This window comes from Aquarana catesbeiana, linkage group LG05 (assembly GCF_042186555.1).
Source record: "Aquarana catesbeiana isolate 2022-GZ linkage group LG05, ASM4218655v1, whole genome shotgun sequence".
Classification (NCBI taxonomy): Eukaryota; Metazoa; Chordata; class Amphibia; order Anura; family Ranidae; genus Aquarana; species Aquarana catesbeiana.
Window position 1 is genome coordinate 235,492,758 of NC_133328.1, and position 25,532 is coordinate 235,518,289.

General features: G+C 44.5%; 1 protein-coding gene across 1 annotated transcript in view; it reads right to left on the reverse strand.

The window, feature by feature from the left end:
* The window catches only part of LOC141145987 (uncharacterized), a 374,157-nt gene that overhangs the window by 23,649 nt on the left and 324,976 nt on the right, over positions 1-25,532 (reverse strand). The window contains exon 16 of the mRNA XM_073632772.1: positions 5,493-5,571. Within this exon, the coding sequence (XP_073488873.1) occupies positions 5,493-5,571 (79 nt within the window). The remainder of the gene's footprint in view (positions 1-5,492; positions 5,572-25,532) is intronic.

Below are 25,532 nucleotides of genomic sequence, written 5' to 3' on the forward strand. Positions count from 1 at the left end.
GGTGAAATAAGGAGTACCACATGGGGCACCACATGGAACCACAGTACACAGCATGGCTCTAGGTCTTTGGCACACCAAGAAGCATGTCCGATGCTGAAGATTCTTAAGTTGCTAAAGACAGCTCTTGTAGATGATGAAGATTTAAACACCCACCATAGAAGTAGGTATTAATGTTCTTTTGCAGGCAGTTTTCTCACATGTATGTAAATATTTTATTATATCTTTTCATGTAACACTGAAGAAATTACACTTTGCTATAATGTAAAGAAGTGAGTGTACAGCTTGTATAACAGTGTAAATTTGCTGTTCCCTCAAAATAACTCAACACACAGCCATTCATTTCTGGACCGCTGGCAACAAAAGTGAGTACACCCCTAAGTGAAATGTCCAAATTGGGCCCAATTAGGCATTTTCTCTCCCCGGTGTCATGTGACCCATTAATGTTACAAAGTCTCAGGTGTGAATGGGGAGCAGGTGTGTTAAATTTGGTGTTATCACTCTCACTTTCTCATACTAGTCATTTGAAGTTCAACATGGCAAAGAATTCTCTGAGGATCTGAAAAAAAGAATTGTTGCTCTACATAAAGATGGCCTAGCCTATAAGAAGATTGCTAACTGCCAAGACCCTAAACTGAGCTGCAGCATGGTGGCCAAGACCATACACCGGTTTAACAGGACAGGTTCATGTTCCACTCAGAACAGGCCTCACCATTGGTCGACCAAAGAAGTTGAGTGGATGTGCTCAGCATCATATCCAGAGGTTATCTTTGGGAAATTGACGTATGAGTGCTGCCAGCATTGCTGCAGAGGTACAAGGGATAGGGGTCAACCTGTCAGTGCTCAGACCATACGCCGCACACTGCAACAAATTGGTCTGCATGGCTGTCATCCTAGAAGGAAGCCTCTTCTAAAGAGGATGCACAAGAACAGTTTGCTGAAGACAAGCAGACTAAGGACATAGATTACTGGAACCATGTCCTGTGGTCTGATGAGACCAAGATAAACTTATTTGGTTCAGAAGGTGTCAAGCGTGTGTGGCGGCAACCAAGTGAGGAGTACAAAGACAAGTGTGTCTTGCCTATAGTCAAGCATGGTGGTGGGAGTGTTATGGTCTAGGGCTGCATGAATGCTGCGGGCACTGGGGAGCTACAGTTCATTGAGGGAACCATCAATGCCAACATGTACTGTTACATACTGAAACAGAGCATGATCCCCTCCCTTTGGAGACTGGGCCACAGGACAGTATTCCAACATGATAACGACCCCAAACAAACCTCCAAGATGACCACTGCCTTGCTAAAGAAGCTGAAGGCAAAGGTCATGGACTGGCCAAGCAGTTCTCCAGACCTAAACTCTATTGAGCATCTGTGGGGCTTCCTCAAATGGTAGGTGGAGGAGTGCAAGGTCTCTAACATACACCAACTCCGTGATTTTGTCATGGAGGAGTGGAAAAGGACTCCAGTGGCAACCTGTGAAGCTCTGGTGAACTCTATGCCCAAGAGAGTTAGGGCAGTGATGTAAAATTATAGTGGCCACACAAAATATTGACACTTTGGGCCCAATTTGGACAATTTCACTTAGGGGTGTACTCACTTTTGTTGCCAGTGGTTTAGACATTAAAGGCCGTGTGTATTTTGAGGGGGCAGCAAATGTACACTGTTATACAAGCTGTACACTCACTACTTTGTAGCAAAGTTTCATATATATATATATATATATATATATATATATATATATATATATACACACACACAGTATCTCACAAAAGTGAGTACACCCCTCACATTTTTGTAAATATTTTATTATATCTTTTCATGTGACAACACTGAAGAAATGACACTTTGCTACAATTTAAAGTAGTGAGCGTACAGCTAGTATAACAGTGTATATTTGCTGTCCCCTCAAAATAACTCAACACACAGCCATTAATGTCTAAACCACTGGCAACAAAAGTGAGTACACCCCTAAGTGAAAATGTTCACATTAGATGCAATTAGCCATTTTCCCTTTCCGGTGTCATGTAACTGGTTAGTGTTGTAAGGTCTCAGGTGTTAATGGGGAGCAGGTGTGTACAATTTGGTGTTATCGCTCTCACTCTCTCATACTGGTCACTGGAAGTTAAACATGGCACTTCATGGCAAAGAACGCTCTGAGGATCTGAAAAAAAGAATTTTTGCTCTTCATGAAGATGGCCTAGGCTATAAGAAGATTGCCAAGACCCTGAAACTTTGCTGCAGCATGGTGGCCAAGACCATACAGCGGTTTAACAAGACAGGTTCCATTCAGGACAGGCTTCGCCATGGTCGACCACAGAAGTTGAGTGCACATGCTCAGAGCCATATCCATTGTTTGTCTTTGGGAAATAGACTTATGAGTGCTGCCAGCATTTCTGCAGAGGTTGAAAGGGTGGGGGGTCAGCTTGTCAGTGCTCAGACCATAGGCTGCACACTGCATGGCTGTCATCCCAGGTCTGCATGGCTGTCGTCCCAGAAGGAAGCCTCTTCTAAAGATGATGCACAAGAAAGCCCACAAACAGTTTGCTGAAGGCAAGCAGACTAAGGACATGGATTACTGGAACCTTGTCCTGTGGTCTGATGAGACCAAGATAAACTTATTTGGTTCATGCTTATTAAGCATGTGCGGCGGAAACCAGGTGAGGAGTACAAAGACAAGTGTGTCCTGCCTACAGTCAAGCATGGTGGTGTGAGTGTTATGGTTTGAGGCTGCATGAGTGCTGCAGGCAATGGGGAGCTACAGTTCATTGAGGGAACCATGAATGCCAACATGTACTGTGACATACTGGAGCAGAGCATGATCCCCTCCCTTTGGAGAGTATTCCAAGATGACGACCCCAACATGACAACCCCAAACACACCTCCAAGACAACCACTGCCTTGCTAAAAAAGCTGAGGGTAAAGGTGATGGACTGGCCAAGCATGTCACCAGATCGAAACCCTATTGAGCATCTGTGGGGCAACCTCAAATGGAAGGTCTCTAACATCCACCAGCTCCGTGATGTCGTTAAGGCAATGCTGGAAAATAATGGTGGCCACACTAAATATTGACACTTTGGCCCAATATTGACACTTCGGGCCCAATTTGTACTCACTTTTGTTGCCAGTGTTTTAGACATTAATGGCTGTATGCTGAGTTATTTTAAGGGGACAGCAAATTTACACTCTTATACAAGCTGTATACTCACTACTTTACATTGTAGCAAAGTGTCATTTCTTCAGTGTTGTCACATGAAAAGATATAATAAAATATTTACAAAAAATGTGAGGGGTGTACTCACTTTTGTGAGACACTGTATTTATACAGTCAGGTCCATAAATATTGGGACATCAACATAATTCTAATCTTTTTGGCTCTAAACACCACCACAATGGATTTGAAATAAAACAAACAAGATGTGCTTTAACTGCAGACTTTCAGCTTTAATTTGAGGGTATCTACATCCAAATCAGGTAAACGGTGTAGGAATTACAACAGTTTGTATATGTGCCTCCCACTTTTTAAGGGACCAAAAGTAATGGGACAGATTAACAAACATCCATCAAACTTTCACTTTTTAATACTTGGTTGCAAATCCTTTGCAGTCAATTACAACCTGAAGTCTGGAACACATATACATCACCAGATGTTGGGTTTCATCCCCAGTGATGCTCTTCCAGGCCTCTGCTGCAACTGTCTTCAGTTCCTGATTGTTCTTGGGGCATTTTCCCTTCAGTTTTGTTTTCAGCAAGTGAAATGCATGCTCAATCAGATTCAGGTCAGGTGATTGACTTGGCCATTGCATAACATTCCACTTCTTTCTCTTTGGTTGCTTTTGCAGTATTCTTTGGGTCATTGTCCATCTGCACTGTGAAGCACCGTCCATGAGTTCTGAAGCATTTTGCTGAATATGAGCAGATAATATTGTCCAAAACACTTCAGAATTCATCCTGCTGCTTTTGTCAGCACTCACATCATCAATAAATACAAGAGAACCAGTTCCATTGGCAGCCATACATGCCCACGCCATGACACTACCACCACCATGCTTCACTGATGAGGTGGTATACTTTGGATCATGAGCAATTCCTTTCCTTCTCCATACTCTTCTCTTCCCATCACTCTGGTTCAAGTTGATCTTGGTCTCATCTGTCCATAAGATGTTGTTCCAGAACTGTGAAGGCTTTTTTAGATGTTGTTTGACAAACTCTAATCTGGCCTTCCTGTTTTTGAGGCTCACCAATGGTTTACATCTTGTGGTGAACCCTCTGTATTCACTCTGGTGAAGTCTTCTTTTGATTGTTGACTTTGACACACATACACCTAAATCCTGGAGAGTGTTCTTGATCTGGCCAACTGTTGTGAAGGGTGTTTTCTTCACCAGGGAAAGAATTCTTCGGTCATCCACCACAGTTGTTTTCCGTGGTCTTCTGGGTCTTTTGGTGTTGCTGAGCTCACGGTGCATTCTTTCTTTTTAAGGATGTTCCAAACAGTTGATTTGGCCACACCTATTGTTTTTGCTATCTCTCTGATGGGTTTGTTTGTTTTTTCAGCCTAATGATGGCTTGCTTCACTGATGGTGACAGCTCTTTGGATCTCATATTAACTCTGGACCTTTTAGCTGCTCCTTGTAAATAGGATAATGAGGGAATAACACACACCTGGCCATGGAACAGCTGAGCAGCCAATTGTCCCATGACTTTTGGTCCCTTAAAAAGTGGGAGGCAAATATACAAACTGTAATTCCTACACCGTTCACCTGATTTGGATGTAAATACCCTCAAATTAAAACTGAAAGTCTGCAGTGAAAGCACATCTTGTTCGTTTCATTTCAAATGCATTGTGGTGGTGTATAGAGCCAAAAAGATCAGAAATGTGTCGATGTCCCAATATTTATGGACCTGACTAATATATATATATATATATATATATATATATATATATATATATATATATATATATATATATATATATATATATATATATTTATTTATATTTATATATATATATATATACACACACATACTGTATACATAGAGAGAGTTGGGTTTAACCTGAGCAATTTAAATTGGGCTGACAAAACAAACAGCAGACGCAGAGATATAGCTAGATGGAACCTTTGAAATTCTCACCTTTTCATGTGAATGTCAAATTTATTCCTGTCCCCACCCTTTAGCTTCACTGACCAATAGGAAGGTTCTAAGAGAGAAAGAGTATAACAAAGCTACACTTTTTTTAGGAAATGTGGAAATTTGTAAATTAGCTCCAGCATGCCAACTCCATATTTCTGGATCTACTGGTTGTTTTGATAAAGAATTTTCACTGAAGGTAACCTGTGTTCTGCTCTTTTTAGGTACATTTGCAGAAGCAGGCATTCTGCAGTTTTCACGGACCATTTTTAAGGTTACTGTGGTTTATTACCAAATTGCCAAAGTGTATTGCTCATAAAAAATATAATTATTTTAATGTTAACTTACAAAAAAAATAGTATTACTTACATTTTTAGATTTTCCAAGCACTCCATAAAGGTGTCCAGAAACATAGTCGAACTATAATTTTTCACAAGACACAGAACAGCTGAAACAATATAGGTAACAAAAAAGAATAGTAGCAAAGCAATACAAATGCAATATACCCTGGATAAGTAATATGTTTAATTTAGTACAATTAACAGTAGCATAGATATTAAAAGTTATGGAAGGATTATATATTAGCAGATGCTGTAAACATCATTCTTGCTTGGCATTTTAAATTACCATGAGGATACTATATGCAAACCACATTACTCTCTCTCTCACATTCACCTTGCACTTTCATTGCTCTGTGCAATGGATCTTCTCTGTGTGTGGCCACTGTTTTTCTGCTGATGCTGCAGCCAATCCGAACCCAGGTGCTGGCTTAAAGGGCTACACAACCTGTTGCTCAGCTTTGAAACATTACAAAGCTAGCTGTTGAGCCCCGTGTCTCCAACTTCTTTCTGCATACTTTTCACACTCAGTCATTCCAATATTCCCTGCTATTTTCTGCAGTCAAGGGTCTCTCTCTCTCTCTCTTTCTCTCTCTCTCCTACACCCCAGAGACTGTGTCTCCAGTGACCCCTGTGGATCCTGAGTCTCTAGTGACCCCTGTGCATTCTGGACAAAAGTGACTGTGAAACTCAACCATCAAGTAGTTCTAGAGGGGGCCATGCTAGACCAGCACCCTCACCACTCTTCTCAATGCCCATCCATACCAATGCAATTGCATTTTACCACTTCGACTGCAAGCATGGAAGCTTTAAATGACTCTGATGCAGCAGGCAATTTAATCTGAGCTTCCCTTGTTGAAGTTTGCCTGGTCCGTTGAGCCACTTCCTCAATCCCTTCAACTCTCCACTATAGTTGGCATTATTCTCTTCTTATTTCTTTGGACCCAGCCACTCACATACCACATGCATCAAAATGTTTGCTAGAAATACTCCACAATAAAAGCCATCTTTTTTCTTGTATTACCTCAAGCCACCTCTGAACTCACCGTGGGTCTCTCCTAACTCCAAAATTATTACCAAGTACTAAATTGAAATTCCTCACATGGCCTGACCGTTATAGTGCGCAGACATATCTGAGCTGAGCTCCTGCATACTGCGGGTATTCTCTTCTCTCGACGGTGATCCTGCTCTGCCCCACTGCTTCTACTCTTAGCCCAGAAAGCGCTGAGCCTTCTCTCAGCCTCCCAGCACTGGCAGCAGCTGTCAGGGGGCTCTGAAAGCATTCTTTCCCCAGCCTGTGAATCGCACAGGGTCCGAAGTAAAGGTGCCTGGGGATGGGACAGGACAACCATCTTCTCCAGGACCAGCTGGGGACTACGCTTTGCCTCATGGGGATTTACACGTACTGTGATCCAGTCCTGTTCATTCCTCTTAGTCTGTAGATAGTTCTGCCAGCCCTGCACACTCTTCTTGCTCTGTGGGCAGAACCCCCTCCCCATCTGACATGGAGGACTTGAAGAAGGATTGGGATCTCAGCAAGCATATTTGAGCTCTCCCTATCAAGGCAGATATTGCACAGCTGATTACCACGTGGAACTTTCTTTTAAGCCAGCTATAAAGGGACTCCAAACTGATACCACTGCACTGGGTAACAGAGGGGAGACTGTAGAACCAGGCCAGGATGATCTCTTGCACACTATCACAGCTTACAGCTTTACAAGAATCTACTAAATGCCACGAGGACACCCTGAAACCTTTGTTAGATCAACTTGATGATTACAAGAATAGGTACAGGCAGCAAAACCTTCATATTAGGGGTCTTCCGTATGCTACTTGCTATCGGGACCTGAAGCCCGTGGTTCAAGACGTTTTCAACAAATATTGGGTGATTCCACACCTGCCTCCATCTAAATCGACAGGGTTCATAGGGCCCTACTCTCTGTTCCTCAGAATGTTAACACAAACTACATAAGTACTGTGCGGGATCAACCACACGTGGAATTTGATGGTGCGACACTGGCTCTGTCCCGGATTTATCCAGGAGGACCCTTATGCAACGATATGCTTTCCACACCCTTGCTTGATGCTATGCTTTCTACACATGTGATTTACCGCTGGGGATTACCCTTTTGTTTGAAGGCCACAAGGAATAGAAAATCTGCAGTGCTCAGAAACAAGGATGATCTTCCTGGAAGTCCTGGAACTACCAGCTGTGAACTTTCCTGACTGGTGGATTCAGAGCACTGTTCATTTACCACAACACCCCGAAAGATTTCATCAAGCTTTTTCCTGACCTTGTAGGAGGAACCACACAGGTCGACAATCGACTGGAAACTCTTCTGCCTCATAACCCTCATCACAGACTGGTGTATTGGTGAGAGACTAGGCATAGAAATGTGCCTTATTTTGTTCTGTTTTCTAAATCAAGATGGGTACTAAATCCTGCGACATGGTGTTACCTGCTATATAAAGTTGGACTTGTGGCATTATGCCCGAGACTGTTATTCTGCACAACTCCATTTTCTGTTCACCATTTTTCTACACTGTATGGTCTAGGCCCTGGATCCTTGTATAATTTATGCTGGTTTAGCCACCTTTATATTTGTCTTTTATACAGTTATTATTCTATGTTGTTTATTATTCATTGTATGTTTCCTGCCTGGGGAACGCAGAGCAGACTCATTTCTTCCTGCTCAGTCACGTCCCTCAAATAGATTGACCCTCTGGTCAGAGGTTTTCTCTGCACATTTGTAGTATGGGGGGTTTCTGGGGGACTGGTACCCTCCTCCTGCAGCTAACTTCCCATTTAGTGACTGTAGGTTTTTCTTTCATATGTTCCTTTTTTGGTTTCCTTCTGTATGGATCTGTTTTCCCCATTCCTCTCATATACAGGATGTATGGTTAATTTTCTATAGAATGTCATGCACTGGCTTCACTTCCTTAATGGCACAGCTTGCTCACTTTATAACTGTGTTTTTGACTACTTTTTGGCAGCTATACACATAAACTGGAATTGTTGTCCTACAATGTAAGGGGAATGTGTTCTCCACAGAGGCAGGGGCGGTTGTGGCAGGAACTGTGCCACCTGGCCTTTGACATTATCCTGCTCCAGGAGACACACTCCACACCCTCCTCCACCCCATGTTTACCTTTGACTGTGTTTGACAATAGGTTTCATAGCCCCTCTCTGATCCCTAAAGCCAGGGGTATATCTTTTCCTTAACAAAAAATGTGCCCTTTTTCCTTGCAGACTACCCTGTCTGTCCCGGAAGGACATTATATTTTTCTTAGAGGTCTGATTCACAGTGAGAAGTATACCACAGAAAATATTTATGCCCCCAATTCTTGGGTGGTCCTTTCTGCTGCTCTGGGGACTTCAGTCTGGGTACTTCAATTTGACCCTGTGTGGACACCTCTTCTGGGAAAACCCCTCTCTCCTTTCAGACTTTAAAACATGTTACAAAACTGCTTCAGAACTTGCATTTGGTAGACAGCTGGAGGGCTTTCCATGCCTGGGAAAGGGACTATAGTTACTACTCCAAGACGTTTGATACTTACTCCCACTTGGACCTCATTTTGGTGGACCAGTTTTGTTTAAAGTAGTTGTAAATCTCAGTCATGAAATCTGAACAAAGCACATACTGTATTTTTTAGTGTTTACGTGTCTATCTCCAAAGCTCTATGTGTTGTTTCTCCCTGGTGCTTCGTTTCTCTGTTATCAGCATAAGTCACTTCTAAGAAGTTTTCACAACACATGAGATACATCTGTGATGGGGGAGGGAGCTCAGCACACAGCTTGTCTATTCAGAACACAGCTCTGTATCCTTCCTTCTTTCTTGTACAGTGTCTTGGGGGTGTGTCCCTTTTCTCCAATCAGCTCTTACACACTGTAACTGCAGCTCTCCACCCCCCAGGTTTGCCGAGGTCAGTCGAAGTGTCCCTCGGGCCTTTTTGGACGTTTCCAAGGCTCTCCGGCGCCCCCCGCCTCTGGCCGCATGTAGTATTGCATCCCATTGAAGTCAATGCGGAACTAATTATTTTCATTTCCATTGATTTCAATGGGAAAACTTGCTTTGATATGCGAGTACATTGGAGTACGAGCATACTCCTGGAACGGATTATGCTCATAATCCGAGGTTCCACTGTAATCCCCTGACTCAAAGGATGCTCAGGTTCTAGCATCCCTTCATGTTTCCCTCTCACAGTGTTTGGAGCGTAAGACAAGGGATAAACGTACGTTTTACTCACACTAGTTTTATGAACAGGGGAATACTCCCCGCTCCCTGCTCAAGACTCTGGTCCAGATGCACATAGAGTATGCTGTCCAGTTCTGGGCACCAGTCCTCAGCAATGGCGACCCTAGGGGGGGGCCAGAGGGGGCCCTGACCCCCCCAACAGTATGCTGTGCCCCACCATGTGCCCCCCCCAAAAAAAAAAAATTTTTTTTTTTTTTTTACAAAAAATCAATGTCTAAAAGTGAGAGAGTCCCCCATCAGCTCCTGCGGGTGATTCCTCCCCCCTCCCCTGCTCGCTGACACTGCATAATGCGAGCGTTCACACAACCACGGCCGCCCGATCTGCTCCTTCACCTGCATCCTCATTGGCAAGGAGAAGAGCGAGTTGCAGGAAGGACTCCACCAGGACTCTCAGTTACTGAAAAAACAGACTGATTTCTCCTGTCCTTAGGACAGGAGGACCAGCCTGTAAATTCCAAGAGATGCCAGACCAGCGCTGTCAATAGCAGGGGCAGGACAGCAAGAGGAGGCTGGGGAACCCCACAGTGGCAGAACACCAGGGCCCGGAGGCAAGACAACCTTTGCAACCCTGATAGTTCTCCCACTGCTTTGGATCCTTTTATTTTCTTGATATGCTGGTGACATATATCTCTTGTTTTCTGCCACCCTGGGGGACCCCAATACAGTAGGAAGGGAGCTCACTGCAGAACATGTGAAAGGGCCCGTTGTGGGGTCGTAGTAAAGGGCCCCAGGATATATATATATATATGCATTTTATAGTTGCCCCCCTACTTTTGTCCCTGTCCCCCCATGTGCCCCCCCTAAATTTGAAAGCTGGAGACGCCACTGGTCCTCAGGAAGGATGTACTGCAAATGGAGCGAGTACAAAGAAGGGCAACAAAGCTAATAAAGGGTCTGGAGGATATTAGTTATGAGGAAAGGTTGCGAGCACTGAACTTATTCTCTCTGGTGTAGAGACGCTTGAGAGGGGATATGATTTCAATATGCAAATACCATACTGATGACCCCACAATAAGGATAAAACTTTTTTGCAGAAGGGAGTTTAACAAGACTTGTGGCCACTCATTAAAATTAGAAGAAAAGAGGTTTAACCTTAAACTACGTAGAGGGTTCTTTACTATAAGAGTGGCAAGGATGTGGCATTCCCTTCCACAGGCGGTGGTCTCAGTGGGGACATCAAAAGAAACTATTAGATAAGTACCTGCCCTGCACGACCACAACATACAGGGATATACAATGTAATACTGACATATAATCACACACATAGGGTGGACTTGATGGACTTGTGTCTTTTTTCAACCTCACCTACTATGTAACTATGTAACTATGTAATAAATGTGTCTGTCTATTGGCCAGAGTTGTGAAAAAACAGGCTGCCCGTCATGTTCATAAGCTTATTGTGCGTGATAAACAGGCGTTGGATACCTCTATCGCCCATGAGTTTCAAAAATGTTATGAAACACTATATACAGTTGCAATAAAAAGTATGTGAACCCTTTTGGAGTGATATCGATTTCTGCACAAATTGGTCATAAAATGTGATCTGATCTTCATCTAAGTCACAACAATAGACAATAACAGTCTGCTTAAACTAATAACACACAAATAATTAAATGTTACCATGTTTTTATTGAACACACCATGTAAACATTCACAGTGCAGGTGGAAAAAGTATGTGAACCCCTAGACTAATGAGATCTCCAAGAGCTAATTGGAGTGAGGTGTCAGCCAACTGGAGTCCAATCAATGAGATGAGATTGGAGGTGATGGTTACAGCTGCCCTGCCATATAAAAAGCACACACCAGTTCTGGGTTTGCTTTTCACAAGAAGCATTGCCTGATGTGAACGATGCCTCACACAAAAGAGCTCTCAGAAGACCTACGATTAAGAATTGTTGACTTACATAAAGCTGGAAAGGGTTATAAAAGTATCTCCAAAAGCCTTGCTGTTCATCAGTCCACGGTAAGACAAATTGTCTATAACTGTAGAAAGTTCAGCACTGCTGCTACTCTCCCTAGGAGTGGGCGTCCTGTAGAGATGACTGCAAGAGCACAGCACAGATTGCTCAATGAGGTGAAGAAGAATCCTAGAGTGTCAGCTAAAGACTTACAAAGGTCTATGGCATATGCTAACATCCCAGCTAGTGAATCTACGATACATAAAACAGTAAACAAGAATGGATTTCATGGGAGGATACCACAGAGGAAGCCACTGCTGTCCAAAAAAACCCATTGCTGCACGTTTACAGTTTGCACAAGAGCACCTGAATGTTCCACAGCAGTACTGGCAAAATATTCTGTGGACAGATGAAACCAAAGTTGAGTTGTTTGGAAGAAACACACAACACGATGTGTGGAGAAAAAGAGGCACAGCACACCAACATCAAAACCTCATTCCAACTGTGAAGTATGGTGGTGGTGGCATCATGGTTTGGGGCTGCTTTGCTGCATCAGGGCCTGGACGGATTGCTATCATCGAAGGAAAAATTAATTCCCAAGTTTATCAAGACATTTTGCAGGAGAACTTAAGGCCATCTGTCCACCAGCTGAAGCTCAACAGAAGATGGGTGTTGCAACAGGACAACGACCCAAAGCATAGAAGTAAATCAACAACAGAATGGCTCAAACAGAAGACAATACGCCTTCTGGAGTGGCCCAGTCAGAGTCCTGACCTCAACCCGATTGAGATGCTGTGGCATGACCTCAGTTCTGTAAAGAGGAATGGTCAAGAATTACTCTTGACCATTGTGCACATCTGATCTGCAACTACAGGAAACGTTTGGTTGAAGTTATTGCTGCCAAAGGAGGTTCAACCAGTTATTAAATCCAAGGGTTCACATACTTTTTCCACCTGCACTGTGAATGTTTACATGGTGTGTTCAATAAAAACATGGTAACATTTAATTCTTTGTGTGTTATTAGTTTAAGCAGACTGTGATTGTCTATTGTTGTGACTTAGATGAAGATCAGATTACATTTTATGACCAATTTGTGCAGAAATCCATATCATTCCAAAAGGGTTCAGATACTTTATATTGCAACTGTAATATCTCACCCCCCATGTCTTTCTTTGATGCAGGCTTATCTATGGGAAATTTAATTTTAATATTTCTCTACCAAGATAATTAAAGAAATTAAATTACCCCAATGGGTTAGGCATTGTTATTTCCGGCCTTCCCTTAGGTAGAAAAGTCTGGACCCTGATGGCTTCACAAACATGTATTACAAAAAGTTATCCCCAGTTGTGGTCTGCCACTATTTTAACTCTATAACTGACTCTTTTCTGCCCTAACTACAGACTTGTATCTTTATTGAATTTGGACACAAACTCCTCGCTGTACGCCTTCAGGACTACATAACGACACTCGTTCACCCACACCAGACAGGCTCTACGCAGCCTCTAACCATCTCCTGTATCCTCTCTGCAGCCTCTAACCATCTCCTGTATCCATTCTGCAGCCTCTAATCATCTCCTGTATCTTTTCATCAGCCTTTAACCATCTCCTGTATCCTGCCTGCAGTCTCTGGCCATCTCCTGTACCATGTCTGCAGCCTCTGACCATCTCTTGTATCATGTCTGCAGTGTCTGAACATCTCCTGTACCATGTCTGCAGTCTCTGACCATCTCTTGTATCATGTCTGCAGTCTCTGACCATCTCCTGTATCATGTCTGCAATCTCTGACCATCTCCTGTATCACGTCTGCAGTCTCTGACCATCTCCTGTATCATGTCTGCAGTCTCTGGCCATCTCCTGTATCATGTCTGCAGTCTCTGACCATCTCCTGTATCACGTCTACAGCCCTGACCATCTCCTGTATCATGTATGCAGTCTCTGACCATCTCCTGCATCATTTCTGCAGTCTCTGATCATCTTCTGTATCACGTCCACAGCCTATAACCATCTCCTGTATCACGTCCACAGCCTCTAACCATCTCCTGTATCATGTCCACAGCCTCTAACCATCTCCTGTATCATGTCTGCAGTCTCTGACCATCTCTTATATCATGTCTCCAGGCTCTGACCATCCCCTGCATCATGTCTGCAGTTTGACCATCTCTTGCATCATGTCTGCAGTCTCTGACCATCTCCTGTATCATGTCTGCAGTCTGACCATCTCCTGTATCATGTCCACAATCTCTGACCATCTCTTGTACCAGGTCTGCAGTCTTAGACCATCTCTTGTCTTGTATCATGTCTGCACAGTCTGAAGGGTGAGCCTGGAGAGAAGTCAAGAACAGGAGCACTGCCAGGACGGGGGTCATGGGAGGAGTCAGACATGTGTGGACTGTAGGGAGGAGACTATGGGATAAAACCAGAGTTGCTAAGCTGGAGCCCAGAGAGGACGATCTGACTGAGGCCTGCACGGTGCACCTGAGAGGAGGTCAGTGACAGTGCCGCCAGGCCAGTCTGAGGAGGGTAACTGATGTCAATATATTACCATTTTTTGTCAATAAAAAAAATTGTTGCTGTTTGTAAATTGTGGGTGTCCTGTCAGTAAATTTCACTTTGGGGGGTTGGCAATACTGATTCCAATATACTTAAGTCCCAGCGTTTTAAGCTACAGCACACACAGTATTCAAAGTCCCACTAACAAGCAGTTTCAACAAGCAGGTAAATCTCAATCAAGTAATTCAGCCCACTGCAGCTCTCCTCTTTGTAGATGGCAAAACGTGCAGCAACCATCCTCTCTGGTTAGCTGGTTAATAAACAGGCCTGAGGGGGAAGTACCTACCCCCTACAATTAACTCCCTCTTAAACTTGCCCCAGGCTGACTCTCCACATATCTCCCAGACCCCCTTTCTAGGCCAGGGGCACAAAATAGCCATAGACCTGGGAAATGGCATCACCATTCCAATGCATGCCCCTAGGTCTATACAGTACTTTCCTAATCTGGGAGTCTGGGTCTTCCTGAACTTTCTGACTGTCAAAAGCTCTCTTTCTTTCCAGGATTTGATCAGATTAACATGATAGGTCTGGTAGAGATTTCTCTTTATGAGCTGGTAGACTTTAATGTTAAACTACCCTACCTTTTCCACTACCTTAATGGGTCCCTATAATTTTTCAAGAAATTTGCTCTCCATGGTTGGCCCCAACACAAGCACCCGATCCCCAGATTTAAGCTCTTTGACATTGGGTTGTATACTCGACTCTGGACCCTTACCAGCAGTCTGCAAAAATGTTCAATCACTTCATCATTTTCTTTGGCTACTCTGTACCGCAAATCATAATTCACAGCAAGTTACAAGAGCCACATATCTTCCCCAAGTTCCTGTGGCTCACCATTTAATACTGTGACCAGATCCCTGGCAGGCATCAAAGTGAGGTCGTTCATTTGAGCAATAAGAAAATCTACCCGGGAGCCCTCAAGATCGGAAAAGTCTGGCTCAGAGGGAGAACTGTTTGTTTCCAATCCTGCAAACACCTCCAGCTGACCTGGGTCAGTTTCTGCCGATTCATCATTATTCACAAACTGAAGCGTAGTATTATGTACTTTATATGAGGGCTCAACCTTTTTAGGGGAGGTCCCTGGACCCTTCAGCTTCTGTTTTTGCAAGTTCTAAAATAGGGGGTAGTCTCACCCAATCATCAAGTCATGTGGCAGTCTCAGGATCACCCCATTTTTTAATGTAGGAGCTCCTGCTGGCGGGAGGAGGTTACGCATGCCGTGGATAGTCTTTAACATCACCATGAGACTGCCCCAACCTGTTCTCCTGGTATTAGCTTTGCTTGTAACCTGTTCAATCGGAGAATTGGAGCAGGATGACCCCACCCCCCCACCCCGAGTCAAGGATTCCTGCAACCTCTTGTCCATTAATCCTGCACCACACACTCATGCGAATTTAGACTTTTTTTTATCACCAAATTTAGACTTTTCACATCACATACTGCATAAGCATACATAGTGCGACGTCAACCTATGTCACAATCTATTGGTTCCTCCCACTTTGGACACTTGACTGCCATATGACCCAGTTGGTGGCAGGACCAACAGTGAGCTTCACAGGGTTCTCTTTCCCCTGCCAGCTCTCAGGAGGGTTTGGTGCTTGGGTGCTCCTTTTTGGAGCACAAGGTGTGCCAAAAAATGCTTCAATTGCACGGGAACTTGGGTAAGCAGCCCTCTACCTTTACCATACTCTTTCTCCCTTCTTTTATTTAATTTTACTAAAACTTTTTGTAATTGTTGCATTGTTGTGATTACTTTGTCAATTGACTTTGTGTCTATTTACAGATGTATTTCCTGATGAAGCGGTTCACCCCGCGAAACTAGTCGAAGTACTATATATGATCAAGTCACCCTTGTTTTAATTTTATTGTCACGTAGTTTGTAATAATACATTTTCATAATTTTTTATGACTGTCTAAATGTTCTATTTGTACTTTTTCTACACTGTCCACTTGCTCCCTTGCCTCTGGCGAACCTTGGTTGGGGACTAGGTTCCCAAATCCCTATTCTAATCCTGAAGTAGGGTGCATTAGATGATACAGCTGCGCACAGGCAGACTTAGTCCTCTCAAAACACCAGGCATGAAATCAATTCACCCTCAACGCAACATCCCCATCCTAGCTAATATTTCCACCTTTAGCAGTTTATAGTCTCATGCTTAATCTGCAGCCAAGTCACAGTACACCTGTCGGGGGTCAAGAAAGGGGCCCAATCTTTCTAAGGCAGTCCTTCTCTTGTTGCAATCTGCTCAAAAAGTGCCAATTAGGCTTCAAAGTTATCTGCAGCTGCCATCTTTTGTAGAGCCCGCTGCACAGCCTTCCAAGAGCTACCTCTCTTCATTACAGCGTGCTGGGTCACTGCTTTCTGTAAACCTGCTATCTCTTCAAGCAGTTTGTCTCTTGTTGAGCAGTGACTGCCTGCACATTAGCCACTTCTAATTGTTTAATTAGTTCCTCCATTTTTTTTCCGATGCTTTTATAGCCTGTGTGGCTTTAACCCAGGACATTGAACTGGCCTGCACCCCTCATTGCATCCTACACAAATCGTCAGAAACAGAGGGGTAAACAGACTACCGACGGACAGTTCAGTAAACTTAAAGTCCACTTTATTGGTCAGCAAACAGAAAATAACAGGCTTTGTCTTCAGATTTAACTCAAGCAAGACAGTCAGATAAAGCTTCCCATCTATACGATACACAGTCCAATATGCATAAGTCCCAGTGTGTTCAGCTACAGCACACACAGTATTCAAAGTCTCACTAACAGTCAGTCTTACCAAACAGGTAAATCTCTGACAATAGAGTCTTTCAGGCTTTTGCAGCTCTCCTCTCTGTAGATAGCCTCTCCTGATCAGCTGTTTAATAAACAGGCCTGAAGAGGAAATATCTGCGCTCTACAATAATCCCCTCTTCAATCCGCCCCAGGTAATAGAATAATAGTTGCCTGAAAAAAAAAAAAAAAAAACAGAAACTACTCTACTGTTTTTTTTTTAAGTGACTAATAGAGGGAATGTCTGGTTGCCATACTGAACGCACGCACCCAAGTACAGTTCTCCTCTTAGCCTGCTGTTATACAGTTTTTTTTTAGCATTTAAAGCGGGGGTTCACCCACACCGCCAAAAAAAAAAATATTAAAAGCCAGCAGCTACAAATACTGCAGCTGCTGACTTTTAATACATGGCCACTTACCTGTCCCAGGGTCCAGTGATGTCGGCAGGGGACGCCGAGAACCCGCTCGGTTCTCGGCAGCTGCCGCCCTTCATCCTAGGTGAGGGAATCAGGAAGTGAAGCGTTGCGGCTTCACTTCCCGGTTCCCTACTGTGCATGCGCGAGTCGAGCTGTGCGTCCCAAGTGGTCCCCGCTCTCTCCTGGGAGCTGTGTGTTCCCAGCAGACAGCGCGGTGGGGACGGGAAGTGGCGTAGACTCCCATGGGAGTCTATGCCGGAAATGGGTGCAAATACCTGTCTTAGACAGGTATCTGCACCCCCCTCCCCCCTGAAAGGTGCCAAATGTGACACCGGAGGGGGGGAGGGTTCCGAAAAGCGGAAGTTCTATTTTTGTGTGGAACTCCGCTTTAAGTATGCAATATGGGCAAAGGCAAGTGTACTGCCTCTAAAACAGAAAATTAGCAATCAGCACCTGCTCCTCTGGGCATGTAAGCATACTCTATTCCCAATATGAAGACATGTTGCTAGATCCCACTTCCTGCTGAATGCAGAAGCTCATCAATTTGATGCAAAACACCCCTTTCTCTTGTTGTCCGCCAAAGACAATACTATGTAATTCTGCTCCTCCCATGTTGCCCACCATGTGCACCTAAGTACAGATACTGGAGTTTTTTTTTGGCTTAGGAATTACTTTGGCTTTAATTCTCTTTTCACTCTCCTATTTCACTGTCATTTTGACACAGATATAGAAAGTAACTTGGGGAGACCAGGCTATACTTGCTAGAATCAATGAAGTGGTTCTAAAGGCAGAAGGTTTTCTAGCCCCATCTTGATACAGTGATGTGCATGAGAGCAGCGGCTCTCTTAGGTCTCTCTCTCTCTCCTCATTGGGGAGCGGGAGCCAGGACTCTGTGTGTAAGGCAATGTCTATTCACAGGAGGGGCTTAGGAGCGAGCCTGCTCTAGTGACCCTATAGCAATAGGCTTGGGTTTGCATGTGTGCAGCATGTGGGACTCCAGTGTATATATTATAAGTATTCTCCAGATTTTGGTAATCCTGGATTGGGCTCCATAGTTTGGAGATTTCAAAGTATCTTGGGAGGGAAGCAATCTCCAGCCAAGTGTCTGAGTTTTGTAGAAACCAGCAGGATGTGTGTCCAGGTACACACAGCCCTTATAATGATGGTCTGGTGAGAGTTCAGGGCTCCAGCCAGAAGGCAAATGAGCTTCAATTTTGGAGACAGGAAGTATTGCTGTGTGCTAACAAGAGAGCTTCACTTTAGAAGACAAGTGTGGGCCAATATCGCTGTGTGTTTTGAAGAGGAACTCTGTGCTAACTGTTTGCATTAACAAGGAGCTGTGTGCATTGACGAGGTTGAAGTTATGTGCATTGAAGAGCTGTCTGAGGGACCCATCAGTAAGAGCAACTGCTCTTACTACTGCTCTAACTACTGCTGAAGAGAGAGAGTTACGTGGCTTGGTATTTTTGTTACTTGTTTATGCTGTGTGCAACCGAAACCCCTGCAAAGGAAAGTTTGTTGACTTTATGTTATTCTGTTTTTTTTTTTAAATGGGCTACCAGGCCCTTAAAACGAAGTTCAGACTGGCATGGACTTTACAAAAAACACATCTACCATTGAGTCTAATCACCACAATGTCACAAGTGGTGTTCAGATGCAGGCAACCGATGGTGAAATCCAGGCCTTCACCCCAACAGTGAGTTCATGTCAGGAACTGTGGGCTGTGTGCAGAGATGCAGCCAGGCAAAACTCACTGTGTTGCAGGTGGTGTACCTGTGAAAGGAAAGGAATAAGTTCTGCTGTGAACTGAGTAACAAGCTGCTGTGTGCATGACTGCAAGGATGGGGCGGTCGAAGTGGTAAAAGGTTTCCATCCTCACTGAGACAAGGAAAATAATATTGTGTCTGGAGGGCATTTCACCACCTGGGCCCCAGCCAGGCCAGAGAATCAGATATTGTGTGAATTAGCCATGGATTGGTGCAAACTGGTCAACCCCAGTTAAAGGGGAAGTGAAGGATGTTGTCCCTGATAATATAACCCAGGTGCAGCAAGGGAAGCTAGTTGGGATGCCTGGGGCCCAAGGAGCTGCCAAGGAGTTGAAGCTCAACTTCCAGTACCATGCTTGGAGTGTGGTCAAGTAGGGCATAGGATCTTTACTTGCCTCAGGGTTCTGGAATGCTACCAGAGAGTCCAGACAGTCTGTCACCTTATAGTCAAGTGGGCAGATTAGCCAGTGAGGATAGTAAGATAGGTGTTGCAAAGTCTGGTGCAGTTGTGAAAAATACCGATGCAGTCTATGGGACTGATCCCAAGGAAGTAGGAGAAAGTCCAGTGGAGAGATTCGCTGAGTGTGTGTAAATGGACTTGTGCTAGCTGCAGGGTGCTACCCTGAGCAGTGGGGAGGCATGGGTTGATGCTCTATTAGCAGCAAGGCTGAGGACTAATATGGACATGAGGCCATTGCATGAGTGAAATCCAGCAGAGTTCTGGGAAAATAAACTAGGGATGACTAAAACAGTCCTTGTACCATGTTCCCTAGTGACAGATGCTGCAGAGATGCCCAAGGAGCCTGCAGTGATGGAGCAGAGCGTTTCCCAGGTCAGCTATGGGGCTTCCCAAGTAAGAAAGATTGCCCCTTTAAGCAGGAACAGGGATGTGCTGAGTGGTAGGCTGCGGTGGGTAAAAGGCAGGGACAACCCACAATAGCTGTTGTGTTTGATGATACGGAAATGTTTACTGATTTTGATATGCTTGTTAACAATGCTGAGAGTGTGTGGGAGTAGTCCACCCACCCTATGTGTAACCCAGTTGTTAAGGGGTTAATTCAGCCTGCCAACACTGAAAGTGCACAGCTCTACTAAGAGTACCTCCTGCTGAATAAAGAGCTATGTGGCTTAGTATTTTTGTTACCTGTTTATGCTGTGTGCAACCAAAACCCTTGCATGGGAAAGTTTGTGGACTTTATGTTAATCTGTTTTTTTTAAAAAGTGTGCTACCTTAAAATACAGTTCGGACTGGCATGGACTTCACTAAAAATGCATCTACCATTGCGTCTAATCACTCCAGTGTCACATTGGTTTCCATGGAAACTTATAATTTTCTCCTGATGTGTAATGTACCTGTAAAAGGTTAAGTCCAGGGTGGAGCTTTGGCTGGGGATTGAGGCATTTAGCATAGTCAGGCAGGCCGGATCAGCAACAAATCTTGAAAGCAATGTACAAAGTCAGAAACCAGAAGCATGGTCAAAAGCAGGCAGGTTCATGCACATGCTGGCAGAGTAATGTAGAATCATCAAGCAAAAAGAGAAATTCAGGAAACAGGCAAAGGTCAAAGTCCAGAAGTTCTGCAGATCAGCAGTGTATCTCACACCCAGGAAAACAAATCTAACAAACAAGCACAGTCCACAGCAAGGCCGGCAAATTAAGCTGGTCTGATTGTGGATTGATTGCAGCTGGAAGACAGGTGGGACTAGAGATTATTAGGAGCAGAGGTACTATGCAAGGTTTATACTGCAAGACTCAGGTTTCTCAATGGCAGAGCGAACAGAGCCGCAGCCCAAAGACAGAAGGACCCAAGTTCAATCCCAAACACAAGACATGATGGCCCTTATTTCCCCCCACCAAAGTCTTATCGCTACTTCTATTCTGACCACACCCTCGTGAAAAGCCTACTCTTTCCAGCAGGAGAGGTTGCAGACATCCCCCTTCCCCTATTTCTACTTCCTATCTCATCCTACTCTACCCCTCTTTTGTTTTCTGTCTTTAGACACTATCTAAGCTAGTGCTGAATTTTTCAGCATACTCTCACACCAGAATATCAGTGTTCTTCTGTAACCCATTGCTTGGCGTCCCTGGATCTACAACCTTTTCAAGTTCAACAGCCATACAATAAAGACAAACAGATGCTTCCCCGTTATTTTACGTAATATATAATATTTTGTACCAATCTATCACTGCAATGGGTTACTTCAAGGAAGAATTCCCAGACACAACACAGAAAGGTGCTCTTTATGTACAGGTTTTGCACTTCGCACAATTTTCTTTCTCCTGTTGATGAATATTGCTTTTGACTGATGTCTGACTAACTTTTGACTGACTTTTTCATCAAATATTTTTCAATGATCTACAATTTGTCTACTTAAGGTTCCCTACTTGAATCTGCAGTCAACTTGATGTTCACACTTGCTTTCTCCACCTTGCTACTGACGCTGCTAACACAAACTGCTTTGTTGCTCAGTCAATGTACTTCAGAAAATGATCTCAGTTTATCAATCCTCGGGCTTGGAAAGGGTTGAGAAAGAGCCTCTCTCACAATATGTGAACCAATGATAACAAAACTACAATCATAGGACCACACTTTACATAGGTGCATTGGATCCACAATGTGGAGTTACATATATTTGAAAATACATGTATCAAAACCAGCTTCTAACACAAAAGGTTAAAATAATGTAGCCACTGTTTATGTGCTGACTAGCTGGTAAGTATTGTATTGTTCTGTGAACTTCCCTGTCCAAGTGCACCTTACTTCTACTAGGAGTAAGTTGATCTGAATGGTTGCCCATATTTTCCTTATAAGATAGCTTTGTGTGCAGTTAATTAAAGTAAACAATTAAAATCACCATCAAACAGCAGCCAGCAGATCTAATGCATATGGTCTAAAATAAAAAACAAGAGAGAGCGCAATCGCCCTAGTGTAAAACTTTTTATTAAGCAAAAGCTGTAACATAAATTGCACTTACATGCTAAAAGAATTAGCAGGCTTATCTGGCATATAACAATCTCTTCACTCCGATTTCCAAGACTGCACTAAAATATATATAAGCCCAAGATTTGGTGGCAAGTGTAATGGATAGCCAAAGGCTCAAAGACACATAGCTTGCTGACTTTGGTAGCTGTGACAGGCAGAGCATGCAGTGCCTATTGCACATGTACCCAGCTCCACGCTTACCCAGGGCCGCTCGCATACAACCAGGAAAGACCGGATGGCAGGGGAAACAGGAAGCATATAGTGGCTGCCCTGACAATGTGTTTCAGAAGCGTGCCCTCCTTTCTCAAGTCCAATCCCATTTTTTGATTTGTTTATGGAGAGCATGCACCTGCTCACCTTTAAACCTAAAAGGGCCAAGAATGTATGTTCAGAAAACACACATACCTGTGGTTATACTGCGGGTATATAGAGTGGGAATTCAGTTCCCCTTCTTTACTTCCATTACACAATAAATGAATACCACCTATTCTACAATATAACAATTCATGATTGAAATAATTTTTTTTAAAGGTAAAAGAGACTTTTTTAAATTACATATCTAAATCTTGGAAAGTATTTATAAAACTAATTAAAAACATGCTCACATTTATGTGGATCAAAAAGACTAATAATAATATTAAATATATAGAAAAAAAATTAACTAAAAAGAGGATGATTCTTCAAAAATTCATACTACTTCATTCCTCCTCCAAAAATAAAAAGATAAATAGATAAAAAAGTAAATATATAAGGTAAGTAGAGGGGGAGGAGAATCCCTACATTAACACTAATACATTCGATAGACTACCAATATTTCTTAATAATGAATACTAACACAGGACAAGGTGGGGGGAGGAGAAGGGATGGAGGTGGCGGGGGGGCAGGAAAGGGGGAAGAGGTATAAAAAGGGAGAAGGATGGAAGGGGTCCATGACCAGGGGCGGAGAGCGGCGCCGAGAGAGAGACTCGCGTGTGGTACGTACGGGCGGCGGCGGTCTGACACTGAAGGAAGGATAAGTGGGTGGAGCCTCTTCCCTGCACTCGTTGCTAGATGCCAGGCGGCCCTGGCGTTAGCAACGAGTGACGTCATTCAGGTCAGTCACACTGCAGTGTGTGAGGGAGTCACGGCGTCACGTCGGACTGGGATGGACGAGAAGAGAGGAGGAGGGATCGCCGGGGGGAGCAGCAGCAGCGTGACATGAGAGAGAACTTACTATAGAGGCTGCCTGCGCTACTCTGCATATGAAGAAAACAAGTAAACGATGTGCCCTGATTGTACCCTATGAGCCCTGAATGTGCCCTGATGTGCCCTGAATTTATCCCATGTGCTCTGATGTGCCCTGATTGTACCCCATGTGCCCTGATTGTACCCCATGTGCCCTGATTGTATGAGCCCCGAATGTGCCCTGATGTACCCCATGTGCCTGATGTGCCCTGATGTACCCTATGTGCCTGATGTGCCCTGATGTACCCCATGTGCCTGATGTGCCCTGATGTACCCCATGTGCCTGATGTGCCTGATGTGCCCTGATGTACCCCATGTGCCTGATGTGCCCTGATGTGCCCTGATGTACCCCATGTGCCTGATGTGCCCTGATGTACCCCATGTGCCTGATGTGCCCTGATGTACCCCATGTGCCTGATGTGCCCTGATGTACCCCATGTGCCTGATGTGCCCTGAATGTGCCCTGATGTACCCCATGTGCCCTGAATGTGCCCTGATGTGCCCTGAATGTGCCCCATGTACCCTGATGTTCCCAGAATGTGCCCCGAATGTGCCCTGATGTACCCCATGTGCCTGATGTGCCCTGATGTACCCCATGTGCCTGATGTGCCCTGATGTACCCCATGTGCCTGATGTGCCCTGATGTACCCCATGTGCCTGATGTGCCTGATGTGCCCTGATGTACCCCATGTGCCTGATGTGCCCTGATGTACCCCATGTGCCTGATGTGCCCTGATGTACCCCATGTGCCTGATGTGCCCTGAATGTGCCCTGATGTACCCCATGTGCCCTGAATGTGCCCTGATGTGCCCTGAATGTGCCCCATGTACCCTGATGTTCCCAGAATGTGCTCCGAATGTGCCCTGATGTACCCCATGTGCCTGATGTGCCCTGAATGTTCCCTGAATGTGCTCTGATGTGCCCTGATGTTCCCCATGTGCCTGATGTGCCCAGAATGTGCCCCATGTGCCCTGATGTGCCCAAAAATGCCCTGATGTGCCCAAATGTGCCCCATGTACCCTGATGTGCTGTACCCTGATGTGCTGTGTTCTGTTGCCCCGATGTGGGCTGTGTCCCAAAGTGCTGTGCCCTGGGCCAGTCTGGATAAAGTCCACATTTTTGTCCCAGTCCAGCCCTGGTGTGGTACGTACAGGCAGCGGCGGTCACTCACACCGAAGGAAGGATAGGTGGGTGGAGCCTCTTCCCTGCATTCGTTGCTAGATGCCAGGCGGCCCTGGCGTTAGCAACGAGTGACGTCAGTCAGGTCAGTCACACTGCAGTGAGTGAGTGAGTCATCGTCACGTCGGAGGTCAGACTCGAGTCTCTCAGAGCTGACCGACGTGACAGTGTGACACAGCCTGGACACGACACTAGATGCTCATCATGCTGGAGGAGGCTGGAGACTGGAGTAATAGGCAGACTGTCTGAGACTTCCGTTCTTCCGCCGCCCCTGTTACAATACATACGGTTAGTGTAGTATGGCGGTCAGTTAGTGTAGTATGGGGGTCAGTTAGTGTAGTATGGGGGTCAGTTAGTGTAGTATGGTGGTCAGTTAGTGTAGCATGGTGGTCAGTTAGTGTAGCATGGGGGTCAGTTAGTGTAGCATGGGGGTCAGTTAGTGTAGTATGGGGGTCAGTTAGTGTAGTATGGGGGTCAGTTAGTGTATTTTCTGCCAGTGCCCCTCCCGAGACTAGGCTCTGGATCCGCCCCTGTCCATGACGTAATAGGGAGTATACCCCAGGGGGACTCCAAATATGGTTTAGATCAATGTGCTGATCTCCAGTTCCTCTTTTAGCCCCTCAGGAGATATAGTATTATGGATACAGATCCAATATGTCTCTCACAGGCAGAGCCTAGAGAACCTCTCTGTCTCTGGCAAGGTCATGGGTATTTCTTTCATGCCAAGCAGCTCCAGCCCCTGCGTACTTTCATCATAATTGGTAGAGAAATGGTGGGGGACACTTTGTATGGTGCTCCCCTAAAACTCCGGTGCGCACCAAATCTCTTACACATTGTGCGTACAGTTCTCCCCACATAGTAAAGGCCATAGGGTCACTTCAAACCATAAACTGTGTACCACAGCTATTAAACTGTTTGATATGAAACACTTTTCAGGATAATGCACCATGTCACAAAGCTCAAATCATCTCAAACTGGTTTCTTAAACATGAAAAATGAGTTTACTGTACTCAAATGGCCTCCACAGTCACCA